The following is a 23,265-nucleotide window of genomic DNA, read 5'->3' on the forward strand; positions in this document are numbered from 1 at the left end:
TACATAAGTAGTCATACTTATTTATATATTATTATAATCAAATATCTTCAATACGTGTTTCCTAAATACTAAATGAAGATAGCATAATGTAAAGAAAAACCTACAGATTCTCGCACTATGAATAAAACCAGGTACATGAATAGATAAGGTGTGGTATTTCTATGTACATATATGTATCATGTTGTAAGACTAATGTGATGTATAAGGAACTATAGTAGTAGCTTATTATATAGACAATAATAGGATTTGACATGTTCTATACCGCTTGTACAAATGAAGGGTAAGGGGAAAAAAGAAGAAATGTCCATGTATGTGCTTTTTCGGGTGCTTTGTCCTATTTGTTGGTGACTCTTTGTACTATTTGACTGTATATGCCACGCATACATAGATGTAAAAATGTCCATGTAAAAAGGGGCAAAAAATGTAACTAACCCTATTCTTCTTACGCGGTTTTCAATATTAAATCGAAGTTTTCTCGAAAATGTAGTTTTGTGATATTCCTTCTTTTTTCCCCTTACCATTCAAATGTACAATACTGTGGTCTCCTGAACGCAAAATAAATAAATAAGTAAATAAATATATAACTTCTTACATTGAAACAGATAAGATGTTATTCTGTATGTACATTGCGAAAGGAGTTGGAATGTGTGAGCAAGAAAAATTAATCGAAACGTGTGGAACTGATAAGAATAGTCAAATAAGAAATTCTGTATTTTTAAAGAGGAAATTAAAGATCTCATTCTCAGAAATTCATCAGGGATTGATAGTGTCTGTGGGAAATTTGTAATGGTGATTTATAGTGTTCATGATCAGTAGCCTGATTTAGAAAACCTTCACATATGCAGTACGACAGCGTTGGCAGTTGAAATTTACAATTCGACATGGAGTTGGATTTTGTACTTTTCCTGATTATGGTATTAGTGAACATCAAGTTTTTGTTTTTGTTGTTGTTGTTGTTGTTGTTGAAAAAGCCAATTCAGTTCGCACTTCGGTAGTGAGTTTGAAATTATTTTTCAGTCTTAAAGTTGCATTTGAATGTAATTAAATAATTGGGAGAATTAAAATTACGAAACTATACGAAATATGTATTTTTTTTTTTCTGTTTCAACATTCAGCACTCAAAAATGTATCAGTCATTTCGTAGGGAGTTCCATTTCAATATTGGATAACACAAGCCAAGGAGCAAAAATGTAAGAAAAACTATTTTGAAATATTGCATTAATTATATAGCATTTAAGCTTGCTGAATTCAAACATGATCAAGATTTCTTTCATCACCCACTGTTACATCCTAAAATGCATAGTTGTTTATATAAATATATAAGTATTTATAATTTTATATATAACTATGTGGTACTAGTACAAATATATAAAATACGTACTGAATAAAATGAGGTCTATTGTAAGGCTACAGTTCGTAGGTTTAGTGATAAAACCATTAATTTTCTTATTTTACCGTGTCTCTTGTATGTGATGACGCGAATGTTGCTGGTTCTCTTTTTTACATTTCTACAGAAAGTTGTTCGCTGTATATCCGACCATTTTCGATTCGGTGCTTTTATCTGGAGTATCATGCTCGAACTATGAGTTTGCTGGCTGGAGCAGTGTTGTGTCTGACCTTGTAGGTGCATGAGAGTTATGGCGCCGAAAATTAACCGGTATTGGGAGAGTTATGTAATGACCCTTTTCCGTGTAAAGTTTTTGTTCGTACGCGTTGTTAAACAGTGTCAGACGAATGGGTTAACACTCGGGGTGACTACTGCGAAAGCTGTTCTTGAAATGTTACAATTGCAGAAAACTGCATTTCAGAAGCATTTACAGTTTTTGTTCTATGAAAATCAGTATTGAAACCGGAAGCAATAGTAAATTTCAACCACTTCCGTTTTTGGGAGTGTGTTGTGCATACTTATGATATATGTTGTCTTGAGACGCTGGGGTCCCTGGTTCGATCCCAGCTCGCGCCACGTGGACAAACACCGTGTTCGTGGGTTTTCTCGGGATTCTCCCGTTTCTTCCCACTTTCTTCATTCCACTATTTCATTCCTCATAATCACCGTCTCCTTTAGCCTAACCGGCGTAATCATGGGACGTAAAACTTAAAGATTTCATTTCATTTTTTTTTTAAACGGCTTCTCAGTATCTGTTACCGTTTTTGTACTATAGAGATAAACGTTGAAATCGGAAATGGCTAGTTTGAACCACTTCCAGTTTGAATAGAGAATTAACAGAGGAGCTGGAACCTATTTTTAGAACGCTGAGTCGCAAAAAGAAAAACCAAAAAACGCTTCTCGATATCTCGTACCGTTTTTGCTTTGATACTTATCGACATATGGATGGACGGATGAACAAAGCCATCCTATAAAACTTCCGACACGTATGCATAGCATAATTTAGAAGTAATAATAATGATTATCATCATTATAATCTAATAAAGCCTAATAAAGATCTGTAAATGGTTCATTTAGCAAAAAAAAAAAAAAAAAAGGCTGAAAATGAGATTATTAATATGTGTAATTAATATGCAAATAATAAAATACAATTGATGACTTTGTACCTCCGAGGGGCATGTTACAGAAAGGACAGCGTTATAAAGGTAATTTTGAAGATGAAATGTTAGTACCTAGTTATATCATAAATACTATCACAAGTTTGAATGTGAATAACACAGAGAGTATTAACACCAAAGCAATTTATTTTGGTCATGTTTTACATTGATATATTTTACACCTGACGCACGAATCATTTTTCGAAATGTTCCCCCTTGGCCTTGATGCAGGCACGAAGTCTGTCCGGCCACTGGCCAATGGCATTACGCACCACGCCCATGGGAAAATTCTTCACTGGTCGGGTCCAGGATTGTTTCAGACTGTCAATAGATGTTTGCCGTTTATGGTAGACCTTTGCCTAAGGACTGCCCAAAGTTTGTAGTCTAACGGGTTAAGGTCCGGGCTGCTAGAAGGTCAATCAGCGGTAGAAATGAAGTCGGGGACGTTCCGTGCCAGCCAGTCCTGGGTTGTTTTCGCTTTGTGGCCTGGAGCGGAATCCTGCTGGAAGGTCCACCTTTCTCGAGGGAACATGGTAGCAGACAATGGTTTCACTACAGGTGTTAGCACTGTGTCCTGGTACACCTTGGCAGATGTTTTAACACCTTGTTCGCAAAAATGCAGCTGGGTTGTGCCTGAGTAGCTCATTCCCCACCAAACCATCACTGAGGCAGGATGATGTGCCCTCTAAACCCCTGGAGCTGCCTCAGCAGCTGCAGTAGATGACGTGGCATACACACGGTCATTTTGGGCGTTGTAGGCCTGCTCAATTGTGAACACCTTTTCGTTAGTGAATAGAATCTTTCTGTGCAGATTGTTGGCGTAATGCCGCAACAGTCTCTTTGATTTAAGGACCCTCTGCGACATTAATGTTTGGGTCAGAAAGTGACCAGTCTGTCTCTTATACGCCCGTAGATGTAGGTCACTCCTGAGCACACAAGACATGGAATTTCTCCTGATGTTCATCTCAGCAGCCATCACACTTTGTGTTCGAACAGGATTTCTTCGAATTCTTGCTGCGACTGCTTTCCGGACCTGCTGGGTTCGTACTGTACGTGGTCTGCCACTCCTTGCGCGGTCAGCTGCCGTTCCAGTCTAGGTGTATGCTGTATGGCGCGATACGCGAATCTCTTGCTGATTTGTAGGGGTTTCAGGAGGTTGAAAATCTCACCTTCCCGACCTTGTGCAGTGCAATTACTGCTAGACGATTTTCGTAATTGCGCCACTCCATCAGAACTCAGTATAATATCAGCGTATGTCATGAACAGTCAAACACACACTACATGCATCTTCCGCTTTATACACAGATGGCAGCACTGTGCTACTCCGGATGCCTACAGCGCCACTCCAAACGCTGTGACAGTATTAATGATATAACTAGGTATTATAAACAAGGCGCAACAGTCTCTTCCTTACTTTACTTCGATGTTCTTTTTCCTTACACCCTATAGATCCGCGTTCACGAGATGAATGATACTGCATTGTAACACAAAATATAGGAATAATGTGTAGTTGTTTTAATACATTCGAGAACTCCAGTGCATCATGATACTGCATTGTAACATAAAATATAGGAATAATGTATAGTTGTTTTAGTACATTCGAGAACTCCAGTGCATCGCATAAAATAAGGTAAATTTTAAGCTATAAAACAATGCATTTTTGTCTCTGATCATTAATCTAAGTAATATACCTTTTACAGAAGATTGAAAACTGTGTGCGGTGGCGGCCATTTCAATGTTTCCGTATGAACACTCCCATTTAATGCTTCTCCTCAAGTGGCGAACCCTGACAGTGGTAGATAAAATTTTTCACGAGAGAAAACAGTAACAGCAACCGTTTTAGTGAAAACAACTACGGTGGCTCCGTGTGAACGCTCCAATTTAAAACAATGCTTCCCAAGCAGTGGCACCACTGATTCGGTGTGTGTGAAAGAACATTAATTTTCATATTTGTCAATAAAATTATTGTAACATCATCTCACAAAAATAAATATTCACCTCAACAAAGAATATTAACAATACGGTTTCTAAAATTTTATTAGATGTAATTCTGACAGTATCATTGTTCCTAGTACCAAGAGCCGCCATACTAAATACACTAATGTCGTAGTATACATCTTCGCGCACTACGCACTATGCACTCTCATATTTATGAATTTGAACCTTTCGATTCACACTAGGTGACGTCAGTTCTGGAAATAAGTACACTTCGAATGGACAGGGCATATATTGTGACTAAATCTCGACTTCCGTTTATGGTCTGTCTGTGACAACTTCGTAAAGCAATTGCCAGTGATTGCAAATTATATGATTAGAGATTTGGCTTACACCAGATTGTAATGTCAGTCCATTGTAGTGATGAGCTTGCAGGAGTCTTCATTTCACCCCAGAACCGTCAAGGAAATATTTTCGTACTTTGTGTGAAGCTTTTTTTTTTTTTTTTTTTTTTTTTTTTAAGTAGCTATTTGATGAACATAAACATGTCATTTTGATTATGCTGTAGTAGGTGCCAATGTCTAGCCAGATAAGGATAGAAACATTACGGACAACAAAGATACCGTCGATAAAGTAATAGGCAAGGTTACTCTAGACAATGTTTATAAACCAATTGAGTATGCATGTTCTTGTTTGAGATTCAACAATCAGCTAGAAAGCTATGAACACAAGATACTCAGGCTTTCAAACCAAGAAGCAAAAATTTTATGTGAAATATTGCTTGTGTTGACACAAAGTGTTCTGAAACAAATTTACATAACCTAAATGGATTTGCGAAGTAAGCAGTCTTTAAACACTCACTGAATTTATCCGAGTTATTTCTATCTCTTGAATTTGCAATACACTAGCTGAATTTATCCATGTATTTAATTTTGAAGTTAATTTCTATGAATTTAAATTATTTAACAGTTATGACATCAGGTTACGCAGTATATATATTCTGCATGAACTTGCATTGGATATCCAAGGCATAAGCTTAAATATTCTTCTGAACGTGGCTACCAGAATGTAAACTTAAATGCTCCAATGTCCCCATTTGATAACACTTTGCAAATTGTATTTCCATATTGGAATTTCTTTCTTTAGTTCATAACTAGCAGCGTTCACCCCGCTTCGCTGGGGTCACCCCGGAACGCAATAAACTTTGTTACTTAGATAATTTTTACTTTTTCGCTTTCAAGTGATATGATAAAAACCATAGAAGATTGCAGTAAATGTTAACATTATATCGCCTGTCATTTATGTTAACCCGCCGAGTGACACGGTCATGTGGGTTGCATATAAATACGGTTAGATTTAGCTATGATGAGCTAACAAAGGATTTCTACGTTATGGACACTTGAATGGTCAATTATCTCAAGACACTGGTAATTGAAAATTAAAGTGATATGATAAAAACCATCTAGGGTCCAAATCTTAATAACCCCCCAAAAATGAAAGAAATTGGTTCAGCCGTATTAGCGTGATGAGCTAACAAAGGATTTGTACGTTCTCTTTTATATATATAGATTGTGTAAAATAAATTTAAAGGATAAGGTATAAATAATGCAGTTTCCGTAGTTTTCTATTCTACTTCTCAATTCGACATGTGGGGGCGCGGTGGCTCAGTGTAGAGCGTTCACCTCCGGTGCTTGGGGTCCGTGGTTCATCCCAGCTCGCGCCGTGTGGACTTTGTGGTGGACAAACACCGTGCTCGTGGGTTTTCTCGGGGTTCTCCCGTTTCCTCCCACTTTCTTCATTCCACCATTTCATTTATTTCTCATCATCACCGTCTCGTTTAGCCTAACCGGCATAACCATGGGACGTAAAACTGAAAGATTTCATTTCATTTCAATTCGACATGTATATTTTCATCTTTGACCGGTCAACGCTGCTGTGACATAAGAAAATGAACTATCCTACCCTTCGGACATGTCTCCGGAACATTTATCCTAAGTCACTCCGAAGCAAGTCTTCATTCGCCACACATGCCGTACACTATCTTGACTTTGTCAGCTACCTCACAAATTTCTGTTCTGCAATCTATTAATATGGTAGCCCTCATATTAATATATCATATTAGGAGTGTATATATCAATTGTTGACTTGTCAACTGGGAGTAGAAAACGTTTCGGTTGACCTCTGCTAACATTTAATTCGACGATGCGAATGTTTATCAATATCATAAGATTTGATACCTGGTCCACACACCATCATCATCTCCCGGAGTATTTTTTTGTGCTGATAGCCGCTTTCTACACCACTCGCTCCATTCTTACACCTTCCTACATCCTCATATCTGTAAAACAATTACAACTTGCACAGTGTCATATGTAAACGTTCGTCTCCCTATTTGCGTACAATTTCATTCTATAACCACTAAAGGTAACATGTGCAGTAGCAATCATCGCCAACATAAGCTTTAAATATTCCTTTTAAATGCAATTCTCCCTACTAAGTGGGTCCCAATGTTTCTGTGTGAAGATGATGTCTATTGGGAAGGAAGCTATAATATCAGCGGTAATGTGAAATGATCCGTACAAAAGATCCAAATCACCATTTGCAACGTAAGAATTTTGAGTCTTTAAAAGAGAAAGATGCCATTTTCATAATGCTTGTATACAAAATAACGATATAGATAGAGATGCAAAAAACCGGCTTTTTTGAATCAATGTTGTTTTTTTTTCATTTTCATGATTTTTCTATCTAAATAGCTTTCTTATAGTACATTCTATAGTTAGATAAGAATTCCATGACCTAAATGCCATATTTCGCTCTGAAATCCACCATCAAGATGGATGAGGCACATGCTTTACGAATTAAAGCTAACATGAAGAATATAGTATTTGAGGGCAATTTTAGAGGCTATTTAACTTTATTTTGAGTTATCGACATTTTTTCTTCTCTAGATCATTTTAGTTTGTCATCGTGTTTCATTTGTAAGAGCTTAGTGCTCTAGCTTCTAGCGCAAAAGTTAAACTTACGTTTTTCTATATATCCGTCAAAGCGTATGTTTTTCAATATATCCGTCAAATCGTACTTCCACATTTCTGTTATACTGTAACTGTGCAACGATTTAGCAATAATTTTCCGAATACAACCTTTAATACTAATTTATACAAATAATCAGTAGCGGATTTAGAAAAGTACTTTAGGGGAGGTTTCTCTGATTGTTTCGTTTTGTAAAATGTCTTAATTTTATTTGGGAGGAGCTTGAAGTTTATGAGTACAGGCATAACTAATATTTCGTTTCGTTTATATATTTATCGATAATCTTCCGGATACAACCTTGAAGATCATTTTATACTGAGAATCAGTGACGGATTTAGAAAAGTATTTTGGGAGGAGTTTTTCTTACTAATGTTTAGTTTTTCTAAACATTCATAATTTTTATTTGACGGGAGCTTAAAGTTTATGAGTAAAGGCATAACTAATAGATATTTCGTTGGTTTTAGACATTCCGTAATTTTTGGGAACAGGCTTCAGTCTGAAAGACCGCCCTCCTAACCTTCGCGAAACCGTCACTTCTGATAATTAGTAATAATAACGATTTAAAAACAATAAGAAAGGAAGTCGGCCAACTCTCAGTACACGCACTATTTCTACTTCACAGATGGAATGAAGAAATGCTTTGTCAGAATGGTCGAATGCTAGATTGAATCCCGGACTTCCCGATAGAAGCGCAAAAGCTCCACTCAGTCATGTTTGCTGTGCAGTTGTATTTATCTTAACTTAAATATATTCTTTTTTTTTTTTTTTTTTTGTGTGTGTGTGTGTGGAGGGAGGAGGAGAGTTCCGTAATGATGTGAAGGGTATGAGCCAAAAACATGGTAACCAACAAATTTTCAATTGTTGAGTTATGCAGCACCAGATAGATAGCAACTCATACCGCTTCGTTTAATCCTTCATGTATAGTCTTATGTGAAAATCAGCTTTCCGACTTTCAAAATGGATTGTGCAGCAGAAAATCTCTAATTTCTTAAAATAGTAAAATTGTGGGTTACCATGTTCTTGCCTCACACCCTTCATATGTTGAATCCCTCTTGTTAAAAGTTCAGAAAACTTCAGGACTGAGTAAACCGTGATGGTGGTTATTTAAAACTGTAGAATTTCAAGAGTATACAGAACCAAAAGCTCTAGATGTGCAGCCTTTAAGTGTATCATATAAATCTAAGTATTTCTCTTATGTTTTATTTTAATTTTATTTTGTTCCAAAAAGAGGGTATGGGATATTTTGAAGTAAAAATACTACATAGAATTTTGCTAGTTATTTGTGTATTTTTTAAAAGAAGTATTTACTTTTAGGGTTGGCTGGTTTACACCAGCTGTTTTTTTTAATAAACAACTGGTTTACCCCCCCCCCCCAAAAAAAACGAAAAATGCGAATCGTGTGAACTTCATGGTGACGTTTCTACACATCAAACCATCTGCATTAGTTTTATTTCCTTTTCACCTTTTAATCAAGGTGTCCGATGTTCAATTCTCGGTCGAACCACAACCTTTCTTTCATGCGTAAACAAAGTAGCGTTTCGGATGTAACTTTAAGCGAAAGTCTTCTCCTTGATAACCTCGGTATAATGTAAGGATGTTAAACCTGAACATACGAAACAAAACCAAATTGTATATTTCTGCATGCCTGAATGCCTGTTTTATAAAGAAGCCAAGGTTGCTTAAATATATTGATAGAAATTGGCAAAATTTATCGATTGCCTACGTAGCTTCCAACATTAGCTTGGATTGGACTTTCAATGATATGTACGTACTAAATTTGTAATTTAATACCTCAGTTTTAGCGTACTGATTATGATATATTGACCCTTAAATTTTACATGCAAAGCAATAAGAGGATTTTCCTTATTGTTTTACATTTAGAGTAATGACGGGATTTTCACGATGGCTAGGGCGGGAGTTTCCCAATTTAAGAAATTTACTGACCGGTCTTGTTTAAGCTTATGTGACCTCTTCCGCGTAACCCCGTTGTTGCATAACAATACTAAGGCGAAACAAACTTATTTGTCAATATGTAATATAAATAAACCTGATTTAAACCCAAAAAACCTAGTTTAAACTCCCCCAAAAAACGGGTTTTTGGCATTTTCAAAAACAACCATGGTTCTTGCCAACCGTGCTTACTTTTGTATATAGGAGGTTAAAAAAATCTTATTATATGCATTGGTTAATCCTTTGTAATTCATAATGTAAATATGTTGAGAAGTAAAATTGTTTGAAATATCTTTTCGAAATTCATGGTTTGTTTTCGAGGTTTTATATTATTATCGACATCAACCACTAATTAAATGACTTTTTGTGTTATAGAGACGCGAAACAAAATCTACTTTGTCAATTTAAAGCAGAATTTTGAAAAAAAGTCCAAAATTTCCCAAGCAAAAAAGCGAAGCAGAAAAAACCGAGTTTTTTCCAAAAAAAGCCGGGTTTTTTTTCGAGCCCTTGCATCTCTAGATATAGATATATATAGCTTGTGTTGCTTCATAATTTCAAAGAGCTTCTCTTTAAAAGGACGTAGGAATCTCTTAGATATTTCCATTTAGTGATCTGCAGTTCCGATTCTACTAGGCAACAATGAAAATATAAATTGAACAAAATCACTTTCTTTTCAACTTTAGTTTATGGTGCTCAAAACGAATTTGAGAACGGAAATCAAAATTAGCTGCTTTTTTAAAAAAACAACCGTGTCTAATACTAACGTTACAGTAGTGAACACATTCGCTACGTTTCGGGTATGAGGTAACATATTCACATTGACGTGGCAATACTGGAAGAGCTGTATCAACACTTAGTTTCTTTCCGTTCCTTATTTCACTTGTATTCTACTAGTATGCGAAACAACAATTTAATAACTTGTCACAGAGTTCTCTATGTTTTTTGTGAAGTGCTGCACATTACACGCGTTTGCATGTATATTTGTGAGCAGTTCCTCAGAATGTATCAGAAAGTGTTTAAATAGACAAAAATGCCGCGATACAGTTTAAACAGTAGGGATAATTTCTGCTATGTGGGGAAGTGACATTTTCTTCACCAAAACAGTATATGACACCATTAATCAAAAAAGTCTATTATTGTTATTTTGAATATTAAATTGGAGATCAATATAACGTTTGGACACCCCATATTGTTTGCAATATTGTACCAGGAATCTAAGAAATTGGATAAATGGAAAGAGACGTTCAATGCCTTTTGCAGTGTCTGTGATTTGGAGGGAGCCAACTGGCCACATCAGTGAGTGCTACTTTCGTATGGTTCCTCCCGTCCAGAAGGGAATTTCTAGGAAGAAGCGGACATTGATCTGTCCTAATATTCCGTCTGCAATGCCCCTAATTTCACATAGAGAGGATACGTTTCCTTCACTCACCCAGAGAGTACAACATTTCGTCTGATGATGATCAAGAAATTGTCTCCTGAACCAAGTACATCGAAGGACCTTGAATTTGTTGTAAACATACCCTTAAGTGAATCACAAGTGATTTCATTAGGGAATTGGATCTTCCAAAAAGCAAGCTGAAATTTTAGCGTTTTGGCTAACAATGAAGTTAGAAAAAAGTACCATAAATAGTTCAGTGTATCGGAATAGGAAGAATTATATTTTATTGTTTACTATACAAGACACATTTGTGGCATTGTAAACACAAATGGTTTTCTGAAGGCCCTCAAAATTAGTTTCGATCCTATGGAGTGAAGGCTTTTCATAGAATCTTCAAAGGCGAGTTTAAAATCCGTGCTTTTATATATTGGAAACGATCTCCCTTCGATTCATCTTGCAATTCATATGAAGGAATCTTACGAAAAAGTTTACTGCGCGCCATTGGGTATTATGACTTAGAGTGGCTCATTTGTAGTGACCTTAAAGTAATAGCGCTATTGCTAGATATGCAGTTAGATTATACAAAATATTGTTGCTTTATTTGTGAACGGGATTGTAGAGATCGTGCCGTTGGTGTACTAGAAAAATCTTTAGCCAGGCGTAGAAAACGTGCAGCATGCACCTTTGTGGTTCCTAAACGAATTTTGCTTCCCCATTACATATTAAATTAGGTCGTAATGAAATGTTTTGTTAAGAGTATGAACCACGAAAGAGAAGGCCTATAAATACTTACGAGGTAAATTCCCTCTATTAAATAATGCCAAAGTTAGGGAGTGCATCGTCATAGGTCCACAGATTTGACAGCTATTTAGAGATCAATAGTTGGATGAAATGCTAGAAGGTGATGAGAAAGTTACATGGGAAAGCTTTAAGAGTGTTCTTTGAAAGACACCAAGCAACAAAGAACTTGTGACTAAGCCGTTTCATGCTACGAAAAACCTGGTTGCAATATGCTTCTAAAACTCCACTTTCTTCATTCACACCTAGATTTCTTTCATGATGATTGTGGAGCAGCGTTTCCATCAAGATATTGCAACCATGGAGAAAATATATGAAAGAAAGTGGAATCTTAACATGCTACCCGACTGCTGTTGTACTGTTGTTAGGGATGCTCCATGTAAAAGGCAAGTTAAGAGAAAACGCTCAAAATAAACCCAATATGAATCTGTTATGTACAAGAGATTTCAATATTGCCTACATTGAAAAACAGTTGCTGATGTTAACTTTTAAATTGTATTGTACTTTTCTCCTTGTCAAACTTTCGGGTTTTATTTGTATCACGTGTGAGACCATATTTCGCTGCACCAGTATGATTTCATGGTCATCGTACTTGTATAGCCTATAGAAAAGAAGGGGTATATATATGTATTTTTTTAAATTCTAAGGTTAAAACTGAATTTGGCATTACTGTATTGATAATGTTTGTCTTGTACATTATTGTTTAATTTTGTATACTGGAACACTTCACATGTTTGTTTTACTGCCATCATTCGACGTGTGTTACGTGATTTTAACTTGCTAATTTTAATATTAATGTATAAGGCTATAGGAATCTGTAGGTTAGTATATTACTTAATTCTAACCCAACTTGTCACGTTAATGTCAAAAATCTTTTCCATAACTTCTTACAGTGATTTTGTTCAGTGTTTTCACAACATTTTTATTCTAATTTCATTGGGAAACGTACTGATTTTTCTTTTTTTTTTTTTCTTTCTTTTTTTTTTTTTCAAAATTAGAGGTAAGTATACTCTCTAGAGGTATTATACATACAAGGGAAATTTTGCAAAAGTAGAACCATGTATATACTTTTATTATCCAATCTGGTCATACCATGCGTAAATGAATGTAAAAATTGTAAAATTAAAGAATTTTGTTGAACGTGTTAGTTCAGTTTCACTGTAGTCATACAAATATTGCATGTCTTTTTTTTTTTTTTTTTTTTTTTTTTTTTTTATCTCCAAATACATTTCTAAAGGACTATTCTTCATATTTTGATATATCAATGTATATAAATTAATTCGGTGCGGGAATTTGTTCGCAAGGGACATACTTTTCCGTACAGTATAATTTTTTATTCACAAATGTAGTTAATCCTGGAAAATGTATCTTCATTCTGAAGTTAAGTAACTTTTATCAAGCTGTAAATTAACTGATAACACTTACGTATGCGTGAATACTCGTAAAAACAATTTTATTCCGTACTTGTACTATATATAATTTTTTCGTAAAACTTTCTCTAGCTTATTTAAGTGGACAGTATTATTACTACGGGGAGGAAAAGTTTGGAACATCTTGCATTTGTAAAAAGCATCTTTGTACCAAAATTGCATAAGCAAGTGTGTGTTCTGTGTGTGTGTGTGTACTTCCTTTAAAAAAGAAAAAAGCACCACTTGTATCTTGCTCGGCAATGTTATTCTCTATTAAGAAGTTGTTAATAGTTAAATTAAATCAATAACCATTACTCTTAAATTATTATTTTACTGTACAACCATGTTCTTAGTTGTATTAGAAAACATGTAAGTCTAGCATGATTCATATCGTTCCACTTGTACTTAATTCTTGATTCTTCTTCATTTTTCTTGATTTTTTTAAAAAGTAAATAGGAGTGTTTATGAAGGAAATATGGTAACCTACATTTGTTTGGAAGGAAAAAATATAACACTTAAGTGGAATAATTTTATGAATATTCTTGCAATAATGATTTTAAAAAAAAGTAAAAGAAGCGAATGTAGAAGAATAGTTTAAATTCTTGGTCAATAATCGAGAGTTCTTGAGTTTGAATTCTGCGTCGGGTAATCTTGACTGCAGTGGCGGGAACATAGCTTTAATGCATGGGTTCTTAGCAACTTCTAAGTATTTCTTCTCATCTGCGTTTACGTTTATAAATACTTAAGTGTAACATAGCTGTGTCTGATATTTCTTTAAGTAAGAAAGTGTGTTTATGTGAAAATTCCACCTATGAATGCGATTTTAAAAATTTGATGGTACAAGTTTCTAGAACAGAGCTATATAAGTAGATTTTTTAAAGCATATTCTTACGAATTCGATGTGATTCTTTTGTAGGACGCGCTTCTCATTAAAATAATAATTTACTGTAACTTTTATATACTAAATATGTATCTTAGTATAGTTACATTACACACGTCTGCAAAATTAAACTTGTTTCCTGATGTCCTGGATATGTTTGCTGATTCTTATTGATTTCGACATGCTGAAACCGAAAATGACCTCCTTTGCCCTGCATCACGTCAAGTTTTCAGGCAAATGAATAATTCCCTTAAAAATGCGTCATTTTTTTCGTGTTTTGTGTAAGTTTTTACTTAGGGACGTATCGTAGAGAAATGAGAAATGAGAAATGAGTCATACCTGTTTTTAATCGTCCGTGACCACATATTTAGAAAATGTACGAATACTTTTAGTCAAATGCACCAGTGGGAAATTATGGACTGAAAACTGGGAGAAAGTGTCCTTTTCTTTTAAAAAGATAATTTTTGTGGGTTAGCAACCCTGCGTGGTAAAAGTATAATTTATATTCGAAAAATAACTTTTAAACACTGGTAACATAATCTGAAAATTCGGTCAGGATTGGATAAAACTGAATTGGGAAAAATATATTTTGTACCTATTTCCTCCTAAAATTTTCCCCATTTCATCCTAATTAATTTAGAAATTTCCTATGCCCTCCGTAATTGGAGCAGAGAAATAAATTCTATATCAACTTACTCTTTTAACTCCATGATTCCATACAATATCATAATCATTCCGGTACCCAATACCAGGAGGGAAATTAAGTACCGAAAATGTACGGAAAAAATTCCTTTCTTGAAAAGAAAACATTTCTTGACTTTTGGTTGGCAAACCTGCCGTATACTTGTATGTGAACAAAATATCACCAAAAGCATTCTACGCATCATGAAATGTTATACTCAAAATCATTTCAATACCTATCGTAGATCCAGCGAAGAGACTACATGGCATTTATGAAATTGGAATAAAGCTTACCTGTCATTGATGCTTATGGAAACACTTCTTTTTGCTTTGTAGACTTCTGGTGCATTTCTGCTTTTAGAATGTTACTGGAATGTCCTTGACAATCATCCAACAAAAGTCCACCATCATGTTAACAATCCATTTGCTTTGATATCTTCTTTCCATTAGCCTTAAGTCCTGATGGAACCGCTCCCCTTGTTCTGGGCTTACCAAGTTTTCGGGGAAGTAGTCATCATGAGAATGTAAGAAATGGATCTTTAAGCTCATGGAACAACCAAGAGCTTTGAACGCTGCCAATATATTTTGAATAATTTCCCTGTAATTTGGCACTTTCAGATTGCCCAAGAACTTTTCCATTTCTACGAAAGCAATCCAAACTTGTTTTTCCGTGTCATTCATAATTCCAAGGAAACGAGGGTCGGCGACGAGTTTCCTTGTATCAGGTCCAACCAAAATGCCTTCTTTCAGTTTTCCATCTGATAAATCTGGAAACTTGGAGCACAGTTACTTGAGACATTCACCATCTTTAAGGAGAACTTTGATGAATTGCTTTACAAGACCTAACTTCATGTAGAGCGGTGGTAGCAGAACTTTATTAGCAGGAATTAGGCCCTCCCTCACAGCATTTGCCACTTCATGTTTGAGAGCATCTCTATGTAGCCACTGTTTGTCGGTACAATGACTTTCTTTGTCACGGCTGTCCCATAAGCAAAGGAAACATGAAAATTTAGTATAACCCGCTTGTTGTCCCAATAACATAGAGAGCACTTTAAAGTGACCACATACTAACCACCCGTGTTCTTCATACTTAATTTTCTCCAGTACTAATTTCAGACTCTCATAACGTTTCTTTTACGTGAGTGGAGTGGCCAATTGCAAGGGATGCCATTATATATTGCATTATATATGTCAAGTATTGCCATTATACAGGAGGACAGCTTTTAGACTGTTTTTAGATGAATCGATGAACAACCTCCAATCAGATGCATTGTATGGTATTTGATACTGTCCCATGAAACCACAAATATCATTACAATCAAGGATCTTATAAAATAGAGGATCTGTCCCATATATATCTTCATCCTATTAAATAATGAAGCAAAAAACAACCGAGCATCAGCACGTCTGATTGGCTACTCTCGTTTCCGACATCGTCTGATTGGCTACTTTCGTTTCCGCCATGTTTGTTGGCTCAAAACATTGCGATCCTATTGGGCGGAGTGGGCAGAGTAGGGGTGGCGAAACTGTGACGTATGGCTTCAAGATTATATTGTAAGGGCAGATCCTCTATTTATAAGATCCTTGATTACAATATACAAGAGTTTGCTCTTTAGCGAAATATAGAACAAACATTTTTTTTTTTTTTTTTTTTTTTACGAGACCGGTACCAAGAAAACGCGCAAGAACTTCTTCTTTAAAATTTCAATTGAGATCCTAATGAGTCAGCAGAATCCTTAGGCAGTGCAAGATTTTTTTTTCAAAACTTGTGTTTTTTTAGCTTTGGCAACACTGTTACGATTTTCTTCTTTTTCTAAGGGTATGGGACGGCGGGGCATGAGTGATACTTCGTTGCAATTTGTGTTCCATAAGCTTTCCAAAGAGGTATCATTCATGTAACTATGACAATTTGGCGTCGCCAGGGCAGCCAAACGGGGGGAAATGGTGGTGGTGGGGAAATACAAGGTGACCATTGAAGGTCGTGGTTCCGAATTTTTTCTCCCTTGCCATTGGATCTACGCCCCTCAATTTTATGTGTGTGGACCTAATGCCTGGTCTACATGTGAGATTGTTTTTTTTTTTTTTTTTTTTTTTTTTGCGTGCGTACGCCAACGATCAGGGTTGCCAGAGCCCCAAAAGTAAAAGAAAATAAGGAAAACAATTTTCTTCATCATCTTCTTCTAAGAGTATGAAACGTAGAAGCATGAGTGATACTTCGTTAAAATCTGTGTTCCATAAGCTTTCCAACGAGGTATTATTCATGTCTCTGACAACTCGAGACGTCGCCAGGGCTACTAATCTTTTGAGGCGTCTTTAGGATAATAATGATGATGAAGTTTTGGGAAAATGTGACGTGATGGGCAAATTCTGACTTCATTTTCGGACTCAACACCCCCAAAATCTATAAGAAACGACTAAAATATCCCGGGCATCATTTTGGTCGCAGAACTGTGTTATTTTTATGTGAAAAGTAAGTAATGTCAATTTTTTGTATTCATTCACAGATCCTGCTAACGAAGGTATGGATTATAAGCCAGCCATTGATATATCTAATTTAATTGCGTTGGAGGACGTAATGGAGAACCTGCACCTAGGCCCGAATGGAGGGTTAATGTATTGCATGGAATATATTGAAAAAAACATAGATTGGCTATTCGAGAAAATAAATCATTTTAAAGATCATTATTTTATATTCGACTGCCCTGGACAGGTTTGTATTTATATATAAAAAATATACAAAATTATACAAATATTTATAATTTGTAATTGTTTCTTCTTAAGAGTACCTCACAGTGTTTTATTAACTATTTGAAATTACTTAAAATCGGTTATGTTTCTTGTAGGCAAAATGTGAAATTCGGTATTTTAAACCATGCTTCGTAGACCAATGAGAGTAATGATATTAATGTTTCATAGTATGTCGAATCGAAACAGCGTATTTAAATTTTTATATTTCACATTATTTTGACAAAATTTTCGTGTTTAGTAAACATATTCATATTTCTTCTTATTCTGTATGTGTCGTATGGCTAACTTGAACCTCTAAACTTGTTAAACCCAATGATCTTGCTTTACCTTCCCCTTCCTTGTTCTCGCTGCGCGTCTAGTGGTTAGCGCTCTCGTCTTTAGTGCATGGGTTTGATTCGCACTGGAAGAGGATTGAAATTTTAATGCATTATAGTAGTTCGGATTCCAGCTTAAACTAGGGCCACGTCTCACATAACTTTGATGTTAAAAAAGAACGCTAAATAACAAGACACTTCCCCATGTAGGAGGGGAGACTCCTTTCTTATCAGATCAGCACCAATAAACCGAAGCCCATCTCCCATTTACACTTACTAGTGGAAGGAACTTCTCTAGCGAGTGGGAGTCTTCTAATATTTCCACTGTTAGCGACGGTGCGTTTTAAGACGAGCTCATATAATTTGGTTTGTAACAGAATGCATTCCGACATCGTAAGGTGTCAAATCTCACGATAGGATCACAACTCGACAGAGTGCAACTCATCGCCTAACAATATTTTGGAAACCACGGAGGGGTTACAGTCCCTGCCCTGCATACTTCACACTAGGTCTACTTGCACACTAGGCAGAGGTCTACTTGCACTACAGGAACAATGATTCGAGTAATCATCCCATATAGGTGTGAGATAGAATTACTTCCAGTCTGGTAAGATTTATCTTCATATTTAACTCACCTTACTATATGATAAAGGAAGACATTGCAAGTGTAGTATTTATTTGTACCTCCCGTATATTTAATTGAAAAAAAAATATTCTATTATATCCTACGACAAAGGGAGCTATGCGATGCTAACGCAAAATTGAGGGAAACCGAGAGGTGGCAATTGAAAATTTTCAGACTTGTGTCCTTTATTTCATTTTTATTGATGTTACGGTGTCGTTTAATGTAGGCCTATAATATACATTAACAGCATCAATTCTTAAACGGACGTTTTTATTATTGAAATAATGGTTTAAATTTACGTCCGATAGGCTTTTAAAAATCTTATTGATGCGCGATATAAATGTAAGGTGATCTGTACATATATAGTTCATCTTTTAAAAGTATATAATTAAAATTTTATATTTTTTCATATTTTGGATTTTCATGTTTTCTTATTTATTTCTTCACGCTTTTCTCTGTTTACTCATTTGTATATTTTGTGGTAATATACTTCACAAATTCAGTTTTAAAACTATCAGTTATACATGCACTCATTATACGTATTTCATTTTTGACAGGTGTTAATACGTTAGAACTTTGTAAGAAGTCCCTGTAATATTTTACTAAAGTATACGAACTGAAGAATTTTTTTAAACCATTCTAAAGCTCGGTAAATAATTTTAGTTATCAGCATAAATTAAATTGATATTTTAGAGAAATTTGACTATTTCTCAAGCTTCTCAGTTTGCTATATACAAAATTTTAGTTCACAGCCAGTATATAACGACCAGTATACATATTGTAACTATTCTGTTTTAAATCAATGGTCAGGAAATGCTTTTGCAGCCTACTAGAGATTTCTACGCATGGGTCATTCCTTGTCAAAGAGACCAATTCGTCCAAAGACCGTCCCCGATCGACCATTTCCAAAGTTAATGTTATTTGGTGGGAAGGTTCTATATAATATGTGAATTTTCATTTGAATATCTTTGGTTGCTGTAATATTCGCAACGGTGATAAGTTTCGCTCCGCGTGCAACGGTGATAAGTTTCCTCAGCGTTTTTAAAGTTGCAGTAAACATTAAGATCTATTCTTGTGCACATTTGGACAACTTTTGACGTTGATTCATAATATGTTAGTAATTAGCCGCTGAAGCATATCTCAGTATAGATACAACTCGTGAAAGCTGGCAAAAAAATCTTTACGCAATTCAGGAATCTTTACGAATTCCCACATTAAACACATCATAACTAATGCACCAATGGAATCAAAACTTGGAGACATGAGTCCCGCCTATGATATCGATTTGTGGATTAATTCAGTGTCCACTGTGCAGCTAGATCCAAAGATACTTGCAGTGTAGGTCAGAATCTCGTAGATGCAAATTTTTTGGTATCTTTAGATCAGGGCGCAAAATTTCAAAGTCAGACGCACTCGCCAATCCAAAAATGATGGTCGCTAGTATAAGCAAAAGTTAAAAAGCACAGAGCAGCATTACTCAAGTGATTGCAGCAACTGCTGGTATGAGTAAAACTATTATTGTTAAAACACAAATGGAAACGGAGTGCCAAAAAATGTAAGGACAGGGACATATTAATTGAAGGAGTTAAAATTAAACTCCAGAGTGTAGATCGGTCCCAGAAAGCAGATTCTGACCCTGACTCCAGTTAGCTGGACTATAGCAAAAATAGCTGAAGAATTTGCTGTTTCAATTAGAATGATGAACTTAAAATATGGAAACTTGCGTTTTGGCAGCACCTGTAAATAGAAAAGGGAAACGGCTCACTGATAAACTAAATGTCCTTAGCTTGTTTGAGGATGATGAGTTTTCTCGTCTGTGCCCAGGCAAAAAGGTTTATATTGCAGTAAGAAATCCATGGTAGAAAAATTCATAAGCGAAAATGTGTGCTTCTTTATAACTTGAAAGAAATGTTCGTAGGTTATTGTAACCACTATAAGAATCAGCTTATTTTCTCGAAATTTTGTGAGGTACGACCAAAGTGGTTCATTACAGTTAGTGCTTCTGGAAAACATTCAGTATGTGTGTGTGTTTGTGTGTGCTTGTATGCAAGTCACCAAAATGTGAAACTGATGTTGGCTGCAGCAACACCAAAGACTACAAGGAACACAGCAAGAAAACTTTATGTAGTTTTAAAGCAAAAGGCTGTATCCTGCAACACTGTGAGCAATGCCCAAGAAAGCTCAACTTGGGTCTTATTTGGGACTGATAGGGACACATTGTAGAGAATGCTATGCAATTGTTAAAGATTTCACAGAAGAACTGATTTTAAAAATTGCCAATTTGACAAGCCGTCACTTTGTGTCAAATACCAAAGGTCCTTAACAGCTTAAGGAAAATCTTGCGGATAATGAAGTGATCATGTTGATTTTTGCGGAGAACTAATTATTTGTTGTGCACAATGCTGTCCCATGGATGTCATTGGTAGAATGGCAGGCCACATTGAATCCCTTTGTCACCTATGTTGGTGAAACGAAGTTCAAGACATTAACACATGTGTGATCAGTTACTACCACCACTATGATACCATTATTATTCATGCTTTTCTAACGCGTTTAATTGAGTATCTGAAGACAAAGATAGAAATAATCAAGAACGGTTGTTGGTTTAGTGATGGATCAGCTGCTCAGTATAAGAATTTCATTAAGTTATGTTTGCATGAAGAGCACTTCGGCATAGTTACTGAATGTAATTTCTTCGGAACAAACCATAGAAAGTCGCTTGTGACGGCATTGGAAGAACACCGAGAAGGCTAGCAGCTCTAGCTAATTTACAGAGGCTCTTAGATAACCAAATATTGACTCTACATGATTTATTCAAACTCTACCATTCAGGCTGATCATGGAAGAAGATTTGCTAGGAGGCACATCATTGATAAAAGAGAAAATCACCAATTTCAACCTATTAGTTTCAATAAGATCAGAGTAAACAGAGTATTCAGTGATGCTGCAGCATTCATAGTTATGCCTTTGAAGTAAATGACGAAATTTCAGCCATTTCAATTGCAAGTTTACAACCTGGGCAGTATGTTGCATGTATGTATGACAGTGTTTAGTAAGTGAGAAATATATGTTATGTTTCCTACCCAAATAAGGATGAAAGTAACCTGAAAAATTAACACACGCAAATATTGCCATCGTGGTAAAATTGTGCGCTAAATCAAACTCGGGCTGATTTACCTAACATAAATCTATTTACTACAACTGTCTTAATAAATAGGCATACTTACAGGATGGCAGGCAGAAGAAAGGAAGAAAATAACCACAAATATCAAAATTATACTTAACGAGATTTGTTATATAGTATATGCCATTGACTACATGAGTGGACAATTGCTTCAATCCGTGTTCTTATGTCAAGATCGAGCTGCGTAGTACATACGGAAGTTTGTGCGCTGCTACCGGGGTACTGCACTGAATCTTGAATCCAGAATGTTTTCACTGAAAATCGTACTATCCACTCCATCAAATCTTAGTTTTTATTCTTGTGTCGTCTGGAAGCGGGCTCTTATTAGCTATTACGGTTCGATGACTCTTAGTAAGCTACTTGAGAACATCAGCACTGGAAATAGCCCACGATGTTAGAGATAACTCAGAACAATGCATTGTTGTATTAACTGAATAAAGAAATGAGAAAAGCTTTCCCCTGCACAGCAAATTGTCCCCATAAATCCATTTCACTAAAATAAAAATAATGTTCAAAATAACGTAAAATAGAACCCTTATAATCTTCATGCATCCCGAAGTCCTGCTCGCTTCTTCCATTGTCCAGCTGTTCCAAGATATCTGTCGGATTCCAGAACAACATATAATCATGACTAGACGCACCATCAACAACATTCAGGAAGACAATATATTCATCCAGAACTGTGTAAGACGGGATTGCAGTCCAATGTAGCTAAGAATGAAACTGATTGTTCAGTATATTGCACGTTTCCAAATTACCACACGTGTTTCTATTCAGTTTAATGTTATGTTTATACTTTAAATCGATATGCATTTTTGTCATTACGCATGTTCAGTACAATAAAAATCATTTTCGATGTCCTTGCCTCACCCTATATTCAGTGAACACATAAACATCAGTTGCACAAATTTTCACCAAGGATTACAAATACTATTTTTTGAAATTTTTTAAAATTATTTTTTTAAAATTATTATTCATTAATATGTAGGACTGTCGCTTCTAGTGCTTGAAGCATGCTCTTTCCAGCCGTAGGAATTAAAATGAGTTTAGAGAGGGTATAGTTAAGATATTGGCCCATATTATGCCCAAAGTTTGCATCTACGAGATTTTGACTAACTTTGCAAGTGCATACTTTTGGATTTTGCTGGACAGTGGCAACTGAATTTAATCTACATATCGACATCATAAGTGGGAATCGTGGCTGAACTTTCGATTGCATTGGTGCATTCACAATGTAGTTATGATGTGTTCAATGAGGGCTCCCTGATGTGCGCAAAGACTTCTTTTTGCCAACTTTCAAGAGTTATATCTCAACTGAGGTATACTTAAACGACAATTTAGTAACATTTTTTGAATCAGTGCCAAAAGTTGTCTAAATGTGCGAAAGAACAGGTCTTAACGTTTACTACAACTTTTATAAACGCTGGGCCAACTTCGCACGCAGAGCGAAAGTGAGTGGTTTCACTTTGAAACGCCATGTACATGCAACTAAAGCAGATATTCAACCGAAAATTGGCACATAACCATCAAAGACAATATAGAACATTTACACCAGATATCATTAACATCAGAAATGCTCGAGGTGGAACTCCTGTTTTCTTGACGTGGAATGGGCCGTATGTTTGATTAAAATGTTACCGTAAAATTTATTCGTAGACGGAATTTGTCTACTTGTATAAATTGTCTCTGTGTATTATCATGTTCAAAAATCCTGATCTGCCCCTTCAAAAAATAAAATTAATAATAATAATAAAAACAGTATCTCGTGCATAGACGAAGGTGTATCATT

The 23,265-nt window shown here is 35.6% G+C and overlaps 1 protein-coding gene across 1 annotated transcript in view; it reads left to right on the forward strand.

Annotated features, from left to right (window-relative positions):
* The window catches only part of LOC145686294 (GPN-loop GTPase 2), a 39,864-nt gene that overhangs the window by 10,885 nt on the left and 5,714 nt on the right, over positions 1-23,265 (forward strand). Inside the window, exon 2 of the mRNA XM_081759430.1 lies at positions 17,110-17,315. Coding sequence (XP_081615556.1) covers positions 17,110-17,315 — 206 coding nt within the window. The remainder of the gene's footprint in view (positions 1-17,109; positions 17,316-23,265) is intronic.

This window comes from Thermobia domestica, chromosome 5 (genome assembly GCF_964235325.1).
Source record: "Thermobia domestica chromosome 5, izTheDome1.hap1.1, whole genome shotgun sequence".
Taxonomy (NCBI): domain Eukaryota; kingdom Metazoa; phylum Arthropoda; class Insecta; order Zygentoma; family Lepismatidae; genus Thermobia; species Thermobia domestica.